The sequence below is a fragment of the Tupaia chinensis genome, unplaced genomic scaffold (genome assembly GCF_000334495.1).
Source record: "Tupaia chinensis unplaced genomic scaffold, TupChi_1.0 Scaffold000350_1, whole genome shotgun sequence".
Taxonomy (NCBI): domain Eukaryota; kingdom Metazoa; phylum Chordata; class Mammalia; order Scandentia; family Tupaiidae; genus Tupaia; species Tupaia belangeri.
This window is the reverse complement of record NW_006159844.1, coordinates 10,147,579-10,171,970: the sequence shown is the minus strand read 5'-3', so window position 1 is coordinate 10,171,970 and position 24,392 is coordinate 10,147,579. Positions and strand designations below refer to the sequence as shown.

Here is a 24,392-nt window from a genome sequence, read left to right as displayed (position 1 = left end):
AATGACTGGTAGTGGATCTGTGGTACAAAAGGCTATGACTGTTACCTAAAACCAGGCAGTCTTACTACCTAGTAAGATGATGTCAGACCTTACTTGGGGTTCATTTCAGAATACTAATTTCCCCTGTTGGTAAAATCAATCTCTAGATAACTCAAATGAGGAGAAAAACTGGTGCTTGAAATGAGATTCAAGCTCTGTTTCTCAAAGGAAATTCTGTACTTCTTCCTTTTCTCTTCAGTTGTTTTTAATACAAGCTTTACAAAAGGCATGTATTGCCTTTTGAAAATTGGGAGGATTTTACATATTCTGATTCAGAGAATAACAGAAGTGTTAGATAATGCCATATGGGCTATTGAACTCCTCACCTAAGAGGTTCATAAAATTGGACAGGCAGTGTTCCAGAATAGAACCACATAGATGTAATGATGGCCTCCCAGAGGGGAACATAAGCTGTTTTAAGGAAAGAATGTTGTACTTACATGCCTGTGTAATCTGGAATATTTTCTATTTACTGAAATGATCGAAGAAACAAATAAATATTAGTGTATTCCGATTGTTTTCATTTTGGCAATGTTGATTCCTGATGAGAAGTGAACTTCCTACTCTGATCATTATCCTTCTCTCAGCATTTGTCTGTGGCAGCGTTCAGATGGGTTGTCTTCGGTGTGATAAATGCTGGTGCACAGTCACTGTACCATCAAACCAATCAACAAGTGATCTTACTAAAATAAAACAAAAACAGCACCAACAGCCACAAAAAAAACCATGAAACTCTAATGCTTATAGAAATTACAAACCAAAATGACACCCAGACACCCGATTTACCACCATAATTCCTCGAATAGAATAGATTATATTAACTGATATGGCTCCAAATGTGAATGGTCTATCCTTCAGCTTAGGCAAATAATGACCACAACGGGGAGATCCTGAGAAGAACCCCCTGGGGAAAGAAAAAATACATTGGAGTCCTAACACCCAGTACCTCAGTATGTGACCTTATTTGGAATTAGGGTCTTAACATATGTAGTCAAGTGAAAACAAGGTCATTAGAGTGGATTCTAATCCAATATGACAGGTATCCTTATAAAAAGGGAACCTTTGAACACACACATGGAAAATGACATTTTCAGATCAAGACAGAGATAGAGGCGATACTTCTACAACCCAGGGAATGTCACCGATTGACAGCAAATCACTAGGTGCTAGAAGAAAGCCATAACACAAGTACTTTCTCATAGCCCTTAGAAGAAACTAAGACGGCATCTCATACTTCTAGCCTCCAGAACTGTGAGATAATATGCCTCTTTTGTTTGAGCTGCCTCAGTTTGTAGTACTTTGTTACTGCAGCCCTAGCAAATTGATACACTTGTCAAAATAGTGCCCCCCAACTTTGGGAAGAATTTCTTTTTAATTATTATTATTTAGTGTGTATGTTGTTCTTGTTTTTAATTGCCAGAGAGCACATGAGCTGTCCAGAGAGAGAAAATGAGAGAAAGAGAGCACCCTCCAATGAGGCATGGTCATACCACAATTCATTTTCTCCATTTCTCTATCCTGTCAGGACTTTGGTTCTACACATGTAAGGCCCAGCATGATTCTCAAGTTTCTGGTGCTAGGATTTGAAACTTGGTCAGCCATGTGGAATCCAGCTCTCTTTGCACAGCACTCAACTGTGCTACCAGCTCAGCCCTTTTGTTTGGGGTTTTTTACTTGTGTTTACTGGCCCTCAAAAATGAAAGGCCTTGTAACTACTACATATTTTCTAATTATATAGCTCTCAAATTCTTTTGATCTTATTATGCTCTTAAAAACTGGGTCGCAGGAATCAGCAGTAAGCGTAATGGCTATGTTGCTGGACTCCCACATAGTCGACCGTGGTTCACGTCCCAGACCCGGTGGCTTAGAACTCACGCCAGGTGCCTGTGCGTGCGTGCCCAAGATCCCGAGAGGAGAATGGAGGAGAAGGGATTGCGGCGTGACCATCCCCCCCGGGGGGTGATTTCTCGCTTTCTATCTCTCTGTCTCTCTCTGTCTGTCTGGCAAGTGCACGCGCCCTATAGCGAAAACCTTTCAAAAAAAAAAAACTGGGTCGCCAAAATTTCTTATTTTTGTGTATCACATCTATTTCTATTTATCATACAAAAAATTAAAACCAAGAAATTAAAAATATATATATATAATTTATTTAATGTTCAGAATTAATTAAGAAGATCATACTTTTATATGTTTATCCTTTAGGAAGAATCCAATATGGTGAAATCTCATCTCATGAGAGAATTAAGTTCTAATTTATTTAAGCTGGTCCCAAAGTACAGTGGGTAAATACTGTGTATTGTGGTGTCAGATCCCACATGATTGATTGCTATTTGAATCCTGTCCCTGACTGCTTTGAATAAAAGCTGAGCACATGTGGATGCATGCCCCAAATCCTGACAAGATGAAGAAATGGAGGGAAAGAATTGTGGCATGACCATGCCGAATTGTGGTGTTTTTTGTTTTGTGGTTGTTGTTTTCTTTCTCTCTCTGGCAAGCCCACATACTCTCTGACAATAAAAAAGTAAATACATAAGAATAATTTATTTAAAATAACAATAACAAACCTACTACATGTTAAGGTAAATATTTTCATTTTCCAGAATAGATTAGTGAGGAGAGTGACATTGTTTCATATTTATGCAAATCTCCTTAATGAATGATTTCATAGAAAACAACTGGATATTACAGCAGGTTCTACATTCAATCTGTTGCAATCTCACACCTCATGTAGCCTCTGGAAAACTCCACTGTACACTTGTGAGAAAACACAAATGAAAAAAAGCGAACAAGTCTAAGTCTTTACTTATGAAAGAGTGGTTTGACCTTATAAACCACATTTTGAAAATTGTTGTTCTAATTCAACCTCCAACCTAGTACTGGCAACTTCTGTGTACTAATATTAAGCTTCTGCCAAAAACTAGGTCATTTACCAAATTAACATCCTACGAGTCCACAGATAGGTAAACAGATTTCCCAGAAAAAAACAAACTTTACTATTAGCTGACTATTTTGGGTTAATACTAGGTTCCTTAGGGTTGTTCATATCTCTCACAGGGTGTGTGTATTGAAATATTATAATGAAAAAAGAACAGACTTTGTATCCAAACATGCTGGAGTTAAAATACCAGTTCTATCTACTGTGTTAGTTAATAACATTAAGCTCTAGTTTCTTCACCTGTTTTATTTTTCAGGATTATGTAAATCAACTTTTAAATAGTTTTAACATAGTGTTTGGAATGTAGGATGGATTGAATAAATGTTAATGCCCTTCCTCTTTTCCAGTCAGAAGCCTTTCATTGGTTAACTTCATCCATAGGAAGCCTTCCTGATGGCCCCATTATGATCATTATTGCAATACTGAAGTTTAACACCTGTTGATGCACCAGAGAAGTCAGTATGAGATATTAGAGCTGCAAACCCAGAGTATTTAGAAAGGTTGGGGAGAAGTTAGACAGAAAACATTCCCTGCAACTACCTGCAAGCTCTTCGACTCGTTTCAGCTACAGGTATAGCCTGTCTGTGCTAAGCCATTAGCTCTTCATGTCAACATGGATTGCTTTTTCAATCTGCTGCCGAGGTGGGAGGTACAGAGCAAGCCACTGAGGAACTTATCATATGTTCTGAAAGAAGAGCAAAGGAGGATAAGGCTCAGATTCCCCTGGGAGGAGTGTCCCTGTGTGACTCTCAGTGAACCACCAGCCTAAGGACACTGGGCTGGACTGCCTCACGCCACTGAAAGAAGGAAGGGGATGTTAACTTATGTTTTGCTCATTTGCCTAGTCATAATTATGATTAAAAGTGTCCTCTCATTTAGAGTTCACAGGAAACCAGGGAGTGGTTACTATTGTTTACATGTTCTAAATAAGTAGTGAAGCTCAGAGGATTGAGTGTTTCATACTTAGCTTGTAAGTAGTACAGGTAGTGTTTAAACTTCAGCTTGTTCAGTTTTTAAGTCCAGGCTCTTAGTGTTGTACTACTTGGTTCCTTGAAGAATTTTTCCTGAAAAAGAGCCCAAAAGGTCAATGTTAAGCTTTAAGCAAGTGCCTGTTTTCTAAGTGGTAATTCTGTGCCCTGGACTATTGTGAATATTTGAGGTTTTCTTCCAGCCCATCAAGACACACAGGTGAGAATAGGGCTTATTATAACTGAGTCACTTATCAACTCAGTTAAGGAGTCATTTTCCTTGAGTATTCTGGGGAGGATTAAAAAAAAAAAACTCTAAGGACACAAATAAACGGAAAATGCTTTTGATTGCCAGCAATTGTACCCAACAATGTTTTAAGATTCAGTTCAAGCATGTTGTTCAATACTTGATTTATTCTGGATAGCATTACTAGTGTGTGCTCCTGCATTTGGAGTTACTCTTAACTGTAAAGAGGCTTGGATTTCTACATAGACACTTCAGGCCAAAAGACAGCAATTAAAAAAATCAATCCAGACAACCATTCGTTTACAACACCAACCTGAAGAAGAGTAATGTAAGATAAACACAAGATGCCTCTGACCTGTATTGGAACACTCTGTCCCATACTGGCTACAAGCAAACTGAGCTTTGCTAAAACAACCACAGGTACCCAGCAGGAGTGGTATCATTCCAAATCACTGCTGTTAATATACCTACTTATTATCCAAACAACCCTGAAACAAGAGACCTGAAATTGGCTGTTTGGGGTGTTGCTTCCTGCTGCCAGGAGGTGGTGCGTTTGACTTAAAAGACACTGAACCACAGTTAGATTAAAAATTTAGATCAAAACATTCAAGGGAATGAGACAATGAGAAAAAGAATTGTTTGTAGCAAACAACCTACTTTTCCTAAAACGTATTTTGAGTCAAGCCTAGTAATTGATTTTAAAAAAATGATCAGGCAAACTAATGTAAAGAACATTTTGGTGAATACATTAAAAAAAAATCAAAACCCTCAGTTCAGAAACGTATTTGCATTGCTGACAGCATTGTAGGGACATGTCAAAATATTTATTAATCATGAAGTCTTATACTAATAATGGACATATATTTATTTTATACTATATTTTCATTATGACTTATATGTAAGAGGTGATTAATAATATAGTCTAACTTGGTTTTGAACCCATGATATGAAAACTCTGTGGAATTAAAACCATAATAAAGGATTTTTTTTTTTTTTATTTGTTTCTTCTGTGAGAGAGACAGAGAGACACACACCCAACAAGGTCTTCATGCTGTAGTCTATCCCCAGCCTCAGCCAGACCAGATCACAGGCATATGGGAGTCTACCAAGTATGGGGAGGCCACGGACATGAACCTGGAATCTCCCTGTGTGGATCCAGCATCAAGGGTATTGTTCACTGCTGCACCACAAATCAGGTTTTATCTTATTTATTTGTTTGTTTTGGAGAGTTTTTTTCTATAGGGAATGTGTGCTTGCCAGAAAGACAGAGACAGAGAGACAGAAAGTGATAAATCACCCCCCAGAGGGGATGGCCACACTGCAATCCCTTCTCCTCCATTCTCCTCTCGGATCTTGGGCATGCATGCACATGTGCCCGGCGTGAGTTTAAGCCACCAGGTCCCACAGTCAATTACATGGGAATCCAGTGACATAGCCATTATGTTAACTGCTGGTCCCACACCAGTCAGTTTTAAAGATATTAAGTACATTCCAAAGTATTTCAGTATTGCCAAGAAGAATGCCTAAAAAACAGAGAGTGTGAACACAGTGAGGGTAAGAAAAAAATGAAAACAAACACCAAAAAATTATCATTAAAGGAGAAATCGAGAAAACGAACCTGAGGTAATTATGGAAATGGTAATAATTTTAAGTAGAGCGGGTATAGTTAAAATACAAAGTGAGACCAGCAGATGGCATAATGATTACATTGCTGGACTCCCACATAGTCGACGGTGGTTCAAGTCCCAGACACTGTGGTTTAAAACTTGCACCGGGTGAGTGTGCATGTGTGCCCAAGATCCTGAGAGGAGAATGGAGGAGACAGGATTGTAGCATAGCCATCCACCTCTGGTGGATGATTTCTCGCTTTCTGTCTCTCGCTGGTAAGCACATATGCCCTATAGCAGAAATCTCTCAAAAAAAAAAACAAAAAGATATAAAGTTAACTGTGGAGAGCCAAATAGTGGCATAGGGGTAAAATACTATGCTCTGTGGGGCAAGCTCACATGGGAAGGTTCCTGGTTCAAACCTGGAGACCTCCTGAGTACATACATCACTCACTTGCCCATGACCAACGGCTGGCTGAAGGATAGGGCATGGACGACAGTGTCAGGACCTTATTGTGGGTGCTCTCGTCCTCATGGAAGAGAAATGGGTTTCTCTTACTCATGGAAAAGACGAATGAATGAGTAATCAAAAAATTGTGTAAAACAGAATTACCTCTATTTCATGCTTCCCAATGTTTGTCTAAGGTTAGTGAAGCAGAGTTTGGGGAATAAAGTTCTATGGTAGCTTGTGTTCTGGGGAGGAAGGGACTGCGACATGTTTTAACTCTGTGCTGGCCATATTGGTCGCTGTTAGCCACATGTAGCTAATGAACACTTAAATGTGGTTAGTCATTGAGATATTCTGTTGGTGTAAAATACATACTGATGCTGAAGACTCAGTGCCAAAACATGTAAAATATCTCATTAATAATTTATTCTATTGACTACATGTTAAAGTGATAATGTTTTAGATATTGGATTAACTAAATTTATTATTATATTAATTTTATCTGTTTATTTTTATTTATTCCTTAATGTGACTACCAAAAAATTGAAAATTATATGTCTGGCTAACATCTGTATTGGGCAGTTGCGGTCTACACACTTGCCTAGGAGAAATTAACTGGAATAAATTCTAGCATTCATAAAAAGAGGAGACAACTTGCCTACCTTTTTTTTTTTTTTTTTCCTATCTTTCAGCTGCTTGGGCACTATATGCCATTGCAGATAGGAGCCGGGACAAGGAAGGCAGCGTAGAAGGCCAGGAGCAGAGGGCTACTGTTATTCCCTAGCATCAACTGCAACAAAGTACCATTTTTGGAAGGCAGTATGTTGATGCTAGAGTTAAGTTTATAATGACTGTGAAAAAAACTGTGAAAGCAAGACTAACCAACATAACAGATATTCACTAATTTCCCTGCCAGCTAACAGCCCATTTCCTTTCATTAGCTTCCTCCCCACCCCCAACACATACCTACCTAGTTTCTAGGTCAGGTGCCCTGTTACAGGAACCCAATTAGGCCTGTGATTAGAATTTTTGTATGGTCCTTTCTAGAGGTATACTTTTTTTTAAGCTTTACTTTTTTTTCAGTGTTGCTAGAAGGTATGTGTACTCACTAGAAAAAGAGGGAGAGAAGGTGAGGAATAACCCTCTATAGGGGATGGTCACTCCACAATCCCTTCTCCTTCGTTTCTCCTTTTGTGATTTTGGGCATGCAGCACGAGCCCAGTGTGCAGTCAGCCATAGGTGAGATCCAGTTGCCTTCACCACCACACCACCGGTTGGCCTTAGAAGTACACTTCCGACAGTATGACTCTATTAGCATTCTGAGTAGCAAGAAATTTAATATTATAGGAAGTTTCATTCTAAGATCTCAAGGATGGTCTCTAGTCAAGGAAGTAGATAATGAGGTGATGTTGAACACAAGGCAGAATATCAGTGGGGATTGTTGAAGAGAGAGCCTAGACAGAAAGCCAGAAATTTATTCTCAAGGTAAACAGAAACGAACAAAAAGGTAGACTTTCAAGGACCTATCTAAATATATAAGAGTAGAGAAGGACCTGCCATAAGTTGGGTCACATATTTGTTACACGTGTGGGTAGAAGATGAGAAACTGACTCATTTGAAAGGCAGGAAGGGTTACCAGAGTTTAGTGTGGCTAACCCAGAGAAGGACAGGAGTCCTGTAAAGCACAGTATAGTTCAACAATGTGTATCGATTCTAGGGAGTGGTCATTTAAGTGTGAGTGCCAGGTTTAGCACTCTAACTTTGCAAACAGTAGTTTAGAGGGCTAAAGGAACAGTTTTGGATAGCCTTCTAATGTATGAATATATCCTAATTGCCCCAATTATCTCCCTCTTGATAGTTGTTTTCAGTTAGCAGCTACAGTAAGCTGTTATTTCCATTGGAGAATCTCAAAGTTGAGAAAAGTTGATCAGAATTACTCTCCAAAAGATTCATAGTAGTGGACGCTCCCAGAAATAAGAGTGCACATTTTACCATCATGACCTTCCAGTATTAGATGTTTCCGATTGTTTTAATTTTTGCCAGTCCAGTAAAGAAAAAATTGGTATTTGATTGTTTGGTATTCCCACAAGGGAGATTTTGGAGCTGAGTATTGTTTATTTTCTTCTTCATTTCCTTCTCAATGAATTATTTCTTCTGCTCATTTTACTGTGTTTATTAAAAAATCAAGTTATAAAAAGTTTTTAGAGTTGTTAACCTAGTGTTCTGTGTTTTACAAATACTTTCTTGCAGTCTCTTTTTATCTTTCGAAATTTTATGGTAACTTTCGCCATATAAATATTTTATACTTTGGCATAGTTGTATGTATTACTCTTTTATCTTACAGCTTCTAACGTTCCTGCCTTGTTTGAGAAGTCTCTTCCACCCTAAATTCATGACAGATTTCTTTTGTTTTATGTTTTTTATTTCAATCTTCAAGATTTCTAGAATTTATTTTGGTATATGGTAAAACGTAGAACTCTAACTTTCTACCTCTCATCTAGATAGTTGTTGTTAGTTCTTACTAATTTATGAGTGAAACCATCTTTCTCTCAAAACTGAAATACCACTTTATATTTTAATATTCCCCATGCAGTTGAATTTTTCTAGATTCTCTATGTATTTGTCTTTCTTATACTAATCCTTTTTGTCTGATCTGCCTTTTTATTACACATTGTGGTAAATTTTATGATCTGATAACACAAATTATCTGTTAACCTGTTAATCTCTTTTTTTCTAAAATGACTTAACTATTCTTACATATGAATCTTCCAATATGAATAATGAAACATGATGTTATTCCATTGTATGCTAAAAAACTTACATAAATATCTTTAAAATTGATTTTTAAGTGTTTCATTATTTTGACTTTCATGTTGGTTGTGGAAAGAACTTTCAAAGTAGATTGTAGTAGCTCTTCTGCTGAAGCAGTTTGTATTGGCTCTTTCATGTAAGCTGATGAAAATTATTTCTGAAAGTATATTTGTTTTGTTTTCTCTGCAAATGGAGTGAATAAAAGGAGAAAAATAAGGAAGAGAGAAGGTTGCATTAGCTATGGTTCAAATTTTGTATGGATTCAGTTCTAAGCTAATTTAGATTTCTGAGTGGTTATCAGAAACTAAATAAAATTCTTTGTATTTTCTCATCATCTTGCCCTCCCCTTTTCTGTTTCTATCGCTTGCTTTTATTATACAGAATATTTGTATCATTTTGTCAATGAACATCAGCCCTAGGCAATTTATACCATGAAGTTTGGTTAACCTTATGGGGAAATAACGTGTGTATGACTTTACTGAACTCGCCACTGCTGACAAGAAATGAATCTTCATGGCCTGACTCAACTAGGTTACTGGGTGATGATAACTTTGTCAGCATTTTATCAGAAAAAAATTGAAGAATTCAATAAGATTTCTAGGAAAGAGCAACTGAGTAAAGAGAACTCAGATGACAAATTTTAAGAGCTTGCTTTTATAGTTGCATTAAAAAAGTTTTCTGAGGCCAGCAGGTGGCATGGTGAAGGGTGCTGGACTTTCACATGGCCGACCAAAGTACAAGCCCCATACCTGGTGGCTTGCTTTCTCACTTTCTCTCTGTTTTTCTCTGTCTCTCTCTCACTGTATCCCTCTCTGGTCAAATTTAAATAAATAAATAAATACATAAAGTCAAGTAAAATAATTCTTTTAAAAATTTTCTGATCTTTTTGGAGACTTTTTAAGGACAATACTAGTATGTTTAATTTTTGCTTGCAGGTCTACTTGAGAGAATTTTTTCTGTAGAGGATGAAACTTAATTTAGGAAGGTGTCAATACTTATAAAAGATGTAGGAAAATATATATAGTTTTAAATGCAAATATATTAAATATGTAGAACATCAAATAATGAAAAATATTACAAATGACAACATTTGCGGTCAAATCAATATAATTGTTGCATGAATGAACAGACACAGACTATCCAGACATTATTCATTTATACATTTCCTAAACCAGATTCTGTATCCAGAAAGTACTCGATGTCCATTAATCTTCCTTTAAAAACAAAATTGCAGAAGTAAATCATGCATATTACTTTTAAAATTCCACTGGTTGTAAAGTGAAAGTCCTCCACATCTTCCCGCCCTTGTTTGCAGATCTCACTGTCAGGAATAACTGTTTACATTTATGTATCCATTCTGGAAACATTGTATGCCATATATACACACATACCCTAAAAGTAGACTGTAAGTCCTTCTGAAACTGACGTTCTTAATCTGTATTTCTGATTTACTTAATTAGTTTTAGTGACTGAAGTGTCAGTCTATAAACTTACTCATTTTCCTATTGGTTTCCTACTCTCCACTACTGAAAACAGTACATCAGTGAGTAGTTTTACACCCCTTTGTGTCGGATTACCTGTAAGATAAAGTCCTAGAAATCTAACGCATCTCGCAAATCAAACTTTGGACAGAGGCTGCTGCTTTAGTGCTTTTGAACTGATCAGTTAGGTAAATCAATGCTGCTCTCTCTGAGGATGATTTGGTGGTAACATCAATCATAACAAAGGTCGGAGTCGTTTAATTTCCTTTTTTCCATCTCAAGAGCATGTCTAGTTCTTTCCTTCCATTCTTAAAGCTCCTAGGCGTTTCCCTTCAGAAACGTGAGACATTTTGGATCAAGGCTATCATCGTGGTCCTCGGTAAAGGAAAATGACACCATGGTCCCAAGAACCTCAAACTACAGTACATAATCATCTTGTAAAATGACCCCTTATGGGGGGTTGGTGAGATACTTATTGCTTTCTATTCCTTATACTCAAATATTTTCTTCAGGGCGAGGAACTGATCCGACCACTCAGTTTCAATTTGTGGTCGGAACGGGAGTGACCGGTACGCTTGGCTTTTTGTCTCTCTCTAATAAGAGACGGAAAGAGATCTGAAGTCCTGACGGTGTCGGTACGGGAGCCGGGAAGCCCGAGAAAACCTGTAGTACATGCGAAGGGTTTGTTTTTCTCTACTGCTTCCTCCGGGGTGAGAGGAGGGGGGAAAAACCTCCCCGCTCCCTCAGAGTTTTCTTTCCCTTGACACTGAGGAAGGAACCTTGGCTCGCCTCTGTCCCTGTCAGAAACAAGATCCTCGCAAAGCCACCCTGTGCCGGGCCTTCTCGGAGGACCCACACAGGGAGCGACACCAGACAAAGGAAACTAAAGCGAAGGGACACGGCAGCGACAGAGCGGAGCAGCACAGATGGGGCGAGCCGCAGTCCCCCCACCGCCAGCGCCTCCTCACCGCCGGCGCCTCCTCGGGCCCCGCCCCCTAGGAGCGGGGGGCCGGTCACTCCTTCCGGGTTCGAACGGAAGTGGGTGAATTTGAATCCTGTGGGCCGTTGGATGGATCCGCTAGCGTTTGGCTTGCGGCGACGCAGCGCGAGAAGGGAAAAGTGACGCGGCTGTTCTGGAACTTTTTTCGAGAGTGCCTTGGTGAGTAGATGGGGAACGGGAAGCCGAGCAGTATTCGAGGGAGAGGAGCGGGACCGTCGGACAGGACAGGGGCCGAGAGGCCTCGGAGCACCTTTGCGGGTGTCCGGCGCTGGGCCCGGCGTGGAGACCGGGGAGACGCGGAGCTGGGGGACGTCTCCGCGGCCAGCGCGCCTGACGCCCGCGCTCTCCAGCCAGCCCTGGGTCTGGGGGTGTGGAGCCCACCGGCCTCGAGGTTAAGCCTTGTGCCCACGCTGTTTCTGCGATGTTTTTTCGCAGTCGCAGTTCAGTATTTTCACCCATTTGTCTCGAATGCTGACTCTTCAGCAGCACTTGAATCTCACTGCGAAAGCGTTACTCAGGTGAAAGAATCTTCCTTTATTAAAGGTGGAATGTTGGGAGCAGGTTTAAAATAAAAGATGCTCTCTGGCTGCGAGTTGCTCAGAAGAGTGTTACCCGGAGCCGTCTTTATTACCGTGGACTGAAATGACAGTCTTTGAAATGCCTGGTAGGGATTTAAACTGAAATCCGAGTATCCTTTGTATTTAAACCCGGATATTTTTCTTTCACGGTTGACATTTTTCATGTACCGCAAAAATCCGAGACTCTTGCTCATTTAAACTGGCTATAGTAACAGCGGTGATTCTCAAGGGTCTTAGTTTGCAAACAATAGGGATAAGGTTTAGTTCCACCGCCCTTCCTTTTCACTCCCTCCATTCATTGGCCGACTGGGTTATTGTGGGAGTCATTTTAGAAGTACTCTACTAATGCTTCGAGAATCGGATTTTTAGGGGGGAGTGTCATTTGATTTTTTGGTTTTGGTTTATTTTTAATGATCTAACTCACATATCAAAACTAACATTGTAGTAAAGTCATACCTTCTGAAATAGTTTAAATGTATATCCTAAATGTAAATTATAAATGAGTACTTTAAAAGTGTAGAGGTGTTTTTATCTTACCTCTTGAAAAACTGTCAGACTAATTTTGTGTTGCTTTATAAGAAGAGATATTTTGAGTTCTTTTTAAGATTTTTAACACTGGGGTATTGTTCCATATAAATGTCTTTTTAAAAGTAAGACTTAATACAGAATAGAGATAACTTTTTTATCCAGTGCTGGGCTACTCCCACTCCTTCATCCCTGCTAATGAACTGTTGTTTTTGGTATTAGTCAAGAAGACTAGATTTAAATAGTTATGAGTATTAAAATAGAAACAGTGTTCCTAAGACTGCAAGAAAGACATTAGCTACACTGTAGACAGACAGCTATTCTGCTTGTTTCATGTATAGTACCAACAAGTGTTAATTAAAAAAAAAAATAGTATTGATCTGCATATCCTAATCTGTTCCTCTCCCCTGCCTGGACCCCTTCTATTGAGTTTTTGCTTTGTATGTCTGCGTAAAGGAGCCTCAAACTTTATTGTGTGCACCTTACCTGAGGGTTCTTAAAAGCTGATTCCTGAACTTCAGATCTCAGATTCCCAATCTGTAGGTCCGAAGAATGAGGTTGATAAATCTGCATATTTAACCGAAAGGTTAAAATATTCTATCATAGTTTTTAAAAATGCTGATTTAATCTTTCCTAGAGAAGATGAGAAACTAGAGCCAATTTGTCTTGATTTGAATCCCACCTCTGCCACTTTTAGCTGTGTGATCCCAGGCAAGCTGTTTGGTCTCCCTTCCCCGTGTGTTAGTTCCCTGAAGTGTATAATGGGGATAATACTTACATAGTAGGAATATTGTAAGAATTAAATACATTAATAAAGACTTGAAAATACTACATGGTATGTAGTAACAGATGTATATGTTTTCTGTTATAAGGAGTTACTGAGCATTATACAAACCGCATTACATACATTATTTTATTAGTCTTCACAGTAGCACTGAGGTAGCTATTATTTTTTTTAGATTTAAAAAAAAAAAGAGAAGGTTCTGTAATATACTCCCACACAACTAATATAACATTTGAACTAAGGTCAGAATTTTTTTTGTTAATGTTTCTTGTTCCAAATGTTGCTCCATAAAAAATCTGATAGTATCCCGTTATCTACAATATATAACTCAAATTTCTTAGGGTTTTTTCTCTTCTTTCTTTCTTTCTTTCTTCTTCTTCTTCTTCTTCTTTTTTTTTTTTTTTTTTTTAACAAAGCCTTCCAGAGTCTGGTTCCAATCTCTATTTCCAAGCATCATCGTTGGAATACTCTGTCACTCTTTTCCAACCTGCTGATATGCCATGAAAACTACTGTAATTCTCCATCTCTATTTTCTTACCTCTTTTTATGCATATTTGCTATTAGCCTTCTTATTTCTCCTTAAGATTTTACTCAAATGGGTTTCAAGATTTCCCCAGGCAGAGTGCTCCATCTTCAGTGCAATTTTGTTATAAATATACTACAGCACTAGGCTGAGGGCTCTTGTTCTCTTTATCTGTTTGTCTGCGTGCTTAGTACAACAGCAAGTGTCCTTATCCTCTGAAACTGTATGTTCAATGAGTATTTGTTATTTAACATTATGTCTTGTGTAAATGACTGAAAAGTGTTCTTTAAAGAACTTTTATTTCCCCCCTTATATGATAAAATATAATTCAGTATAGTTAGTAGATATTTTAATAATAGCAAATGGTTTATAAACTTAACAAATTTGGGGAAAAATGTATTGAAATCTTAGTTTCAAAAGGCATTTCAAGTGGGAAAAAAGTCAAGAGCAATACTTGTTAATGTTTGTGAGATTCTAAAAGCTGTAAACATGCTTTCTCATTTAATCCTCAAAACCATTTTACTATCTGCATATTAGGATGATGTAACCGATGTGCCAAAAGATTACACAGTTGTAAAAATGTATGTTTTTAAATCTTTAATTTCCTTTTGGCATAATTTTTTGTTTAGTTTTAATTTTTTAAATTATGAGTGATATATTTTAAAAGTAATAAAAAAGTCACAATTCAAAAAATTTTAAAACAGAAAAGTTTACCTTTTCTTTTCACTTTGAACAGCTAAGATTTGCCCACAGTTTTCTTTAAAGAAACTGCCAAATATTGTAGGGATTGAATTTAAGCACCAGTGGTAGGATTTGTCTGAGGAGCACATAGATCTTTTTTATTTTTTAATTTTATTCATCATTATTAATTTTTTCTTTTTGGAGAGGTTTTTGCCATAGGGCACGTGTGCTCACCAGAAAGACAGAGAGACAGAAAGCGAGAAATTACCCGCCCAGGGGGGGATGGCCATGCCACAATCCCTTCTCTATTCTCCTCTCAGGATCTTGGGGGCGCACACACACACACACACACACACACACACACCCGGCATGAGTTTAAGACACCGGGTCTGGGACTCAAACCATGGTCGACTACATAGGAGTCCAGTGACATAGCCATTATGCTAACTGCTGGTCCCAATTTTTTTTTTTTTTTTTTTTTTTTTAATTTAGCCAGAGAGAGAGGGAAAGTGAGAAAGCAAGCTGCTGGGTCTGGAACTTGAACCATGGCCAACCATGTGAGAGTCTAGCGCCTTAACCACCATGCCATCTGCTGACCCCAAGAGCACACAGATCTTAATATGCTCTTGTTGCACACCCTACCCCTTCTTTAGCCAGAGTAATATAGGTATTTAAAATAGAGCTACATATCTGATACAGGCCTGGTCATTCACATTATTTCTTCTTGAATTTTGGAGTTAGGATATCACAAGACTATTAGACGAAAAGTTGGAAAAGTCTTTATATGTGTTGGGATAGCATATTGGAATCATGAAAAAGCATAAGGATCCAAGGAAGCTCTATTCTTGTGTGCATTCCTCTTTTCCCAGCTCTCCAGCTTCTTAGGATCTTGAGAGTGTGTGCTTGGCATGTTTTCAGGCTTTGAGATCTGAACCTGTGGTTGGCATGTGGATTCCCTCCTTGCATTATAAATTACAGACTGCACTACTGTAGATGAACCTCATTGTAGTTGTAATTTGTATATTGTAGTTTTGATTTGTATATTTCTAATGCTAATCATGTGCTTGTTGACTATGTGAATTTTTTTTTTTTTTGAGAAATACCTATTCCGATCTTTTGTCCATTTTTAAATCGAGTTACCCATCTTTTTGTTGTTGAATTGTAGCAATTTCTAGATACTAGACCTTTATTAGGTATATGAATTCCAAATATTTTTTCTCCCATTCTATGGATTATCTTTTCATTCTCTTGATTCTATCCTTCAATGACAAAAGTTATAGATTTTTAAAGAATTATTTATTTTATTTACTGTTATTGTTATTGTTATTTCGGTTTGACCAGAGACATAAGAAAGTGAGAAAACAAGCCAGCAGGTCCAGTCCTCAAACTGCAGTCAGCCAAGTGGAGTCTAGCACTTTAACCACCGTACCACCTGCCGGCCCCACAAAAGTTACAGACTTTAACGAAGTTCAAATTTTTTTTTCTTTTTTTTTTAATCACATTTTTGGAGTCATATCTCAAAAGCTGTTGCCAAATCCAAGGTTTGAAATGTATTCCTATTTTTTTTTAAGAATTACTTACCCAATTTGTTAATTAATTAATTTAAATTTGCTATGGGGCACACATACTTACCAGAGGGGGAGAGAGACAGAGAGAGGAAGAGAGAGAGGGAAAGTGAGAAAGCAAGCCACCAGGTCTGGGATTTGAACTACAGTCTGCCATGTGGAAGTCCAGTGCCTTAATCACCACACCACCTACTGGCCCCCTACATTTTCTTCTAAGAATTTTATTGTTTTGGCTTTTACATTTAGATCTTTGATCTATTTTGATTTAATTTTATGTATATAGTTTAAGGTAGAAGTCCAACTTCATTCATTTTTATGTTGCTGTTCCATTTGTCCCAGCATCATTTGTTGAAGAAACTGTTCTTTCCCCATTGAATGGTCTTGGCATCTTTTTTGAAATCATTTGACCATTGATGTGTGAGTTTATTTCTGAACTTTATTCTTTTCTGTTAATATATCTATCCTTAATGCCAATACTACACTGTTTTGATTACTGTAGGTTTGTAGTGAGTTTTGAAATTGGGACGTCTAAATCTTTCCATTTTTTTGTTTTGTTGTTGGATTGCTTAGACTCTTCCTGGCCCTTTGCAATGATACATAACTTTCAGGACCAGCCTTTCCATTCCTGAGGAAAGGCCATTGGGATTTTTGAGAGGGATTACATAGAATCTTGGGACTAGCAGTTAGCATAATGGCTATGTCGCTGGATTCCCATGTAGTCGAGCACGGTTCGAGTCCTGAACCGATGGCTTAAACTCACGCCGGGTGCGGGTGTGTGCGTGCCCAAGATCCCAAGAGGAGAATGGAGGAGAAGGGATTGCGGCATGGCCATCCCCCCTCGGGGGTGATTTCTAGCTTTCTGTCTCTCTGGCGAGCGCACACGCCCTATAGCAAAAACCTCTTAAAAAAAAAAAAAAGAGAGATTACATTGAATCTATAAACTGCTTTGGGAATAATTGCCATCTTTTTTTTTAAAAGATTTTATTTTATTTTATTTATTCTTATTTTTAAATTTGATCAGAGAGAGAGGGAAAGTGAGAAAGCAAGACACCAGGTCTGGACCTCAAACCGTGGTTGGCCATGGGAGAATCCATCACCTTAGCTACTATACCACCTACTGGCCCCATAATTGCCATCTTAACAATAAAAAGTCTCCCAACCCATGAACCTCTGTGTCTTTGTATTTATTTACTGTTTTGTTTGTTTTTAAGGTTTTTGCCACAGGATGTGTGGGCTTGCCAGATAGAGGCAGTGAGAGAAGGGAAGTGAAAAAATCATCCCACTGGGAGGATGGCCATGGCGCAGCCCCTTCTCCTACATTCTTCTGGGATTTGGGGCACACACACATTCGCTCTGCATGATTTTCAAACCACCAGATTGGGGATTCAAACTGGGAGCAGTTGGAGCCAGCAAGTGGCATAGTTGTTTAGGTGCTGGACTCCCATTTGGCTGTCTGTGGTTCCAGTCCTCCACCTGGCAACTTGAAATGCAATGCTGGGAGTGTGTTTGTGTTTGCCCAAAACCCCAAGAGGAAAATGGAAGAGAAGGGACTGGGTATGGCCACCCCACGAGGGGATGATTTCTCACTTTCTCTATCTCTAGTGAGCACATGCACCCTATAGCAAAAATCTCTCCAAGGAAACAAAAACCCAAAAAGATGTGATCTGGGACCAGCAGGTTTCATACTGATTAGGTCACTGAACTCCCATGAAGTCAACCATGGTTCAAGTCCTGAACCTGGCAGCTTAAAACTCAACTTGCCATGTGTGTGTGCATGCCCCAAATCCCAAGAGGTGAATGGAGGAGAAGGGATTGTGGGGTGGCCACCTCCCTAGGGGGTGATTACTCACTTTCTGTCTGTCTCTCCAGCAAGTATATGTGCCATATAGCAAAATAATCTCTCTTTAAAACAAAACAAAATTGTGACTAGCTTTGTGGGAGTCTAGCATCCCAACCACTACACCATGTGCTGGCCCCTACTTAATGTTCTTTTATTTCATTCAGCACTTTCAGTAAAGTTATTTAGTAAAGTTATTACTAAGTTACTTCTTTCGTTTTTTTGTTTTTGTTTTGACCAGGGGAGTGCACTAGCCAGAGAGAAACAGAAAGGGAAAGTGAGAAACCCCCGCTTCCCCACCAGGGATGGCCAGCCCACAATCTCTTCTCTTCCAGTCTCTCACGATGTGATTTTGGGCTTGTAGGCATTTGCACTTGTCATGATCCTCAAGCCTCCATCAACCTTGTAGGAGTTCAGTGCCTTAATCACCATGCCAGCTGTTGGCCCTGTAACTTTTTAATGCTATTGTAAATGGAATTATTTTCTTAATTTTTTTTATGGATATTTCATTGGTTATTGTTTAGAAATACGACTGATTTGTTGTTGTTGATCTGGCATCCTGTAACTTTGCTATATATCTGTCTTAGCTCTAACAATTGTCTGTAAATTCTTCAGGATTTTCTACATATTTAACTTAATGTCTTTTGTATTTTGTTATTCTTGCTTTCAAGAATTGAAAACTGTGTGGTATAATTACATTGATTGATTTGTATTCCTTGGATAAATCCCATGCAGCTTGCTAATATTTTGTGAAATTCTTAAGTGTCATTGGTCTGTAATTTTCTTTTTTTGATATCTTCATCTGCATTCAGCATAAGAGTAAATGATAGCTTCATAAGATGAGTTAGGAAGTGTTTATTTTTTTTTCTTTTTTTTGAGAGGTTTTTGCTATAGGGCACTTGTGCTTGCCACGAAGTCAGAGAAATCACCCCAGGGGAGATGGCCATGCCATAATCTGTTATCTTCCATTCTCCTCTCAGGATGTTGGGCATGCATGCACATTCTCCTGGCGTGAGTTTAAGCCACTGGATCCAGGACTCAAACCGTGGTCAACTACATGGGAGTCCAGCAACATAGCCATTATGCCAACTGCTAGTGCCAGGAAGTGTTTCTCATCTTCTGGTTTTTAAAGTGGGATGAGAAAGATTGGTACTAATATTTATTTAAATGTTTGGTATAATTCACCAATGTCTCCATCTAGGTCAGAAATTTCTTTTTTTTTTTTTTGGGGAGGTTTTTGCCATAGGGTGCGTGCGATCACCAGAAAGACAGAGAGAGACAGAGAGCTAGAAAGTTAGAAATCGCCCCCCAGGGGGGGATGGCCACGCCGCAATCCCCTCTCCTCCATTCTCCTCTCGGGATCTTGGGCATGCACGCACACGCACCTGGCATCAGTCTAAGCCACCGGGTCTGGGATTTGAATCGCTGTTGACTACATTGGAGTTCAGTGACAGCCATTACGCTAACTGCTGGTCCCAGAAATTTCTTTGTTGGGAGTTCCATCACTACTACTTCAGTCTCTTGTAGCTTTGTTGAAAATTTCTATTTCTTCTTGGTCAGTTTTTTAAATTTTATATAACTTATTTAACTCATAATTATTGGGTCATTGGAAAAGTCACAATATATTTTTTTGTTTTTTTTATGCAAAAATGTGTTATGACTTTCCTGTGACCCAGTATTTAATTTAGCAAACAATTGTTCATAGTACAGTGAACAATATTGTGTATATCTAACATTTATTAATTAAATTTGCCTTCTTATCTGGTTATAGTTCATTCAGTCCCAAAACAAACACCTTATCCTGTTGCCCTCTCTTGTATGCCACGCAGCTACTGTATTTCTTTACAAAGAGAAGGTTTGTGCATCAAGCAAGTCTATCAGAGCCATTTTTCCAACAGTTTGTGCTCATTTTGTGACTGTGTTACATTTTGGTAGCTCTCACAATATTTTGAGCTTTCCTCTTTTAATTTTTATTGGAACATAGTCATACTCATTTGTTGACATGTCTGTTTTGTTTGACTTTTAGTTTGCCAGTACGTGTATTTGCCAGGGTACAGGGAAGGAGAAGGGAAGTTAAGAAAGCAGCCCCCAGACACAATGGCCATGCCACAATCCTGCCTCTTCCATTCTTCTCAGGACTTAGGGCATGCCCTCACCAGTTGCCAAGTTTGTTTATTAAGCTGCTGAGTACACATTCAGCCATGTGGAATCCACCTGCCTTAACTACCATGCTGCGAGCAGGCCCAAGCTTCTTCATTACCAATTTATCTGATATGGTGATCTGTGATCAGTGATCTTTGACATAACTATTGTAATTGTTTTGGGGTGACATGAGCCATGTCCATATAAGTTGATGAATTTATTAAGTGTTGTGTGTAGTTTTTGCCTACTCTATTGACTTGCCTTCCCCTCCCCCCACACTTCCTGGGATTTTCTATTCCCTAAGACACAATAATATTGGAATTATTAATAATTACACAATGATCTCTAAGTGTTCAAGTGAAAAGAAGAGTTGCACATCTCTCATTCTAAATCAAAAGCTAAAAATGGTCAGACTAAGTGAGGAACACTTGTTTAAAGCTGAGGTCGGCCAAAGCAAAGAATATGCCTGATGTGACCACAAAGGAAAAGTTTTTTTTGTTTGATTTAGGGTTTTTTTTTTTTAGAATTATTTTTATTTAACTTTATGTATTTATTTATCTGCTTGTTTATTTTAGAGGAACAGAGTGAGAGAGAATGAGAGGTAGAGGCAAAGTGAGAAAGCAAGCCACCAGGTTTGGGACTCAAACCACGGTCGGCCATGTGGGAGTCCAGCGCTCTTAACCACCATGCCACCCACTGACCCCTGGTTTGGATTTTTTGAGGAAAATAAAAAGTACAAGATAGAGCTGCAAGTGCTGGTGTGGAAGCTGCAGTCAGATTTGTGAAAGCTGAATCAGATGCGATGTCTATGGTGTTGACTATGGTTTCTGCTGTTAATCATCTCTTTTGAACAGTTAATTTTTTCCTCCAGTAAATTTATGGGGTCTATTCGATGCTACAGACAACATCTTTAACATCTTCTAGTCCCTTATTAAAACAAGTTATCCATTTGGAAACTATTGATTTCTTTGGAACATTGTCCCCTTCAAGTTTTCATAAAGCATGATTGATTTCACCATTCTTCATCCCAAGCTTTACCATACATTTGATGATATTGTTTCATTGTTAGCAGAATACATGCTTCTCTGACTGGGGCTCTTTTCTGATATCTTATCCTTCTTAGGATCTCAAACTAGTGCTTATTCTGACATGTTATAACAAGTTAGTACAGATTTATTCTGATGCAAAACATTTTTTGAAATCCACACATAGTTTTATCATAATTCACATTTATTTTTTTTTTTGGAGAGGTTTTTGCTATAGGGCGCTTGTGCTTGCCAGAAAGACAGAGAGAGACAGAAAGCAAGAAGTCAACCTCTGGGGGGATGGCCACGCCACAATCCCTTCTTCTCCATTCTCCTCTCGGGATCTTGGGCATGCATGCACACGTGCCCGGTGTGAACTTAAACCATGGGGTCCGGGACTTGAACCACGATCGACCACATGGGACTTCAGCAACATAGCCATTATCATCTCCTGGTCCCCATAATTCACACTTTTTATGAAGTTTTTGAAGATCCTGCATATCATCTGTCATCTGTTATTTCCACTTTGCTGTTATCAATATGCTTAGGAGCTTTAGAGAATACTGAAGGAACAATATCTACCATTTGTTTTTCAGATATTAGCTACCAACTAGAATGAGAGGGAATTTGACTTTCTTTATTGTACTAGCTATTGCCATATAACAAATTACCCCAAAACTTGTTGTTTTAAACAATAAGCATTTTTTATCTGCAACTTATTCATGGTTCTGGGTTAAGGTCTCCCATGAAATTGTTCCTAGGCTATCATATGAAGACTTGATTAGGGCTAGAGGATTCACTTCTAAGATGACTCACTCACATGAATGAGCATAGAAGACCCCCATTCCTTACCAGGTAACCTCTCCATGGTGCATCTAGAAAGTTCTTAAGACTTGGCAACTGGTTTCTTCCAGAGCAGATAGTCCATGATAGAAAGCAAAGAAGTCACAATGCTTTTTATGACATAGTCACACTGTCATTTCTGTCCTAGTCTTTTTTGTGTAAGCACATTACCAAGTGCTAAGCACATGCACAAACAAGGAGAGAGAGAATCAGCCTCTACCTCTGAAAGGCTGAGTACCCAACTGTGAGTATCAATGACTGACCAAGTAGAAATAAACAATAGAAGAGACCCAGAATACCCCTTCGCAGTGGCTTTCTGAATAGGAATCAAATTGTTAATGATTCCCCAGGGAAGAGAACAGTTTGGTATTATTTCAAAGACCAAGTCCATTATTAAGATCGGATTATTTTTGAGATATGTAATTATATATCATTGTTTTCCTCATTTCACTCAGGAAGTCTTAAAATTCTTACACTTCAAGGAAAACATAATAAATTATAAAATTCAACTAAAAAATGTATGAATGATTGACCAAGCCTATTTTTTCTCCATGAAGTTTGATTCGGAGACTTGTTTGAAATAAAATAATCTTCAATTAAGACTTCGAAACAAAAGATTTATTTCAGGAATTAGGAAGAAGGCTGATAGAAAATTATCAAAAGCATAAATTAGGATATGTGTATAGAATATCTAATTTTGGTTCACTGTATTTTGTTATAATTTCAAATTTAGAGAAAAATTGCAAGAGTTTATATGCTTTGGGACCAGCAATTGGCGTAATGGCTCTTTCTCTGGACTTCCATGTAGTCAACTGCTGTTTGAGTCCCGGACTTGGTGACTTGAACTCATGCTGGATGCGTATGTGTGCGTGCCCAAGATCCCCAGAGGAGAAGGGATTGTGTGTGGCCATGCCCCCTGTGGGGGTGATTTCTCGCTTTCTGTCTCTCTTTCTTTCTGGCGAGCGCACACTCCCCATAGCAAAAATCTCTCCAAAAAAAAAAGTGTATATGCTTCATGTAGATGCACCAGATTGTTCATTTTGTGCCATTTACTTTATTCTGTCTTGTCCTCTCCCAGTCAGCCACCAGGGAAAAACCTGTAGTCTGACGTCTCTCCCCAAAGGATCTCCCCAAAGGATACAGTAGAGTTCTTACAGGATTTTGGAGAAGGGGTTAGGTGAAATACATATGAAGTGGTGTTTTTTTAGACTTAAAGCAAAACCAGTCCCGTGTGCAAAGGATTCAACATTAGGTTTGAACTGCTAAGTAGACCCAGAGTTTTGTTACCTTGGAAGCTACGAAATTAAGAGAGATGAGAAGTGGTGTGTTCAGAAAGTCCTTATTTGAAATTCGGTATATCTGTTGGAAATTAGTGTTTCTTGTCTGTCTCGAAATGTTGCTTAGATCCTCCCAGCAAAAGTAGGCTGTTTTACAAAGTTTCCTCATTTCTTGTACTTTCTCTGAGAGAAGCATTGTTCTGGTATTTTTCATAATAGAATAGTTCTGGCTGTTCTAGAACTTCCTATAAAGGGCGAGTAGTGTGTAGTTTCTCTCAGCATAGTATCTGTGGGATTCATCTGCTTTGTTCATCTTTTAGCAGCTCCTTTTTATTTCTGATTAGGCTTGCATTGTGTCAGTATACTATAATTTGTTTATTCATCTTCTTGTTGATGTACTTGTTGGGTTTCCTTTTTGGAGGTGTCATGCCATGAAGAAGGATGCCATGAAAATTCTTGTATAAAATTTTTGGGGCACATATTTTTATGGCTTTTTGGTAAATATCTAGTTGTGAAATTTTTGAATCCATTGGTAAGTGCAATGAGATATATGTTCAGCTTTCTTTTTTTTTTTTCTCAATTTATTTGCATTCATTCACTGTACATCATTACAGCATACAAAATGAGATTTTCCATCCAGAGTACACTGTATGTTGTCTCAATCAAGCACATCAACAAACATGTTATTGTCAGCAAATAATCTTCCATTTCTTGTTTTCTGTATGTTTTGCTCCCCCCCCCCATCCATCCTTGATTCCCTATCTCTTACCCTCTGCCATCTTCCACTCTCCTCCCACACTGTCTCTGGTATCTATGTTTGCTTTCTATACTGTTTTCCCCCCACATTTTATTGAATCACCAAAGACCCTAATCAATCCAAATACCCTCATAGCAAACACAGATGACACACACATTTCTATGAACACAAGTCTAACTTTACACATCCTATAAAGTAGCACCTAGCTAGGGCTACATATCCTACTGCAGACATTGAATATATATTTTTTTTTCCTGCTTTTTTTTTTGTAACTCAATTTACATTCCTTCCCTAAGCATCATCACAGCACACAAAATGC

General features: G+C 38.5%; 1 protein-coding gene and 1 long non-coding RNA gene across 2 annotated transcripts in view; one reads left to right on the top strand and one right to left on the bottom strand.

Annotated features, from left to right (window-relative positions):
• Positions 1-485: 485 nt before the first annotated feature.
• Positions 486-4,021, bottom strand: LOC114008497 (uncharacterized). Its single transcript, XR_003550024.1, has 3 exons — positions 3,938-4,021; positions 3,515-3,659; positions 486-689 (listed from the first exon to the last, which is right to left on the bottom strand). It is a non-coding gene; the product is annotated as an uncharacterized LOC114008497 (long non-coding RNA).
• A 7,914-nt stretch (positions 4,022-11,935) lies between these two features.
• Positions 11,936-24,392, top strand: part of G2E3 (G2/M-phase specific E3 ubiquitin protein ligase) — a 64,531-nt gene continuing 52,074 nt past the window's right edge. Inside the window, 1 exon segment of the mRNA XM_006172373.3 lies at positions 11,936-12,054. Within this exon segment, the coding sequence (XP_006172435.2) occupies positions 12,005-12,054 (50 nt within the window). The 5' untranslated portion in view covers positions 11,936-12,004.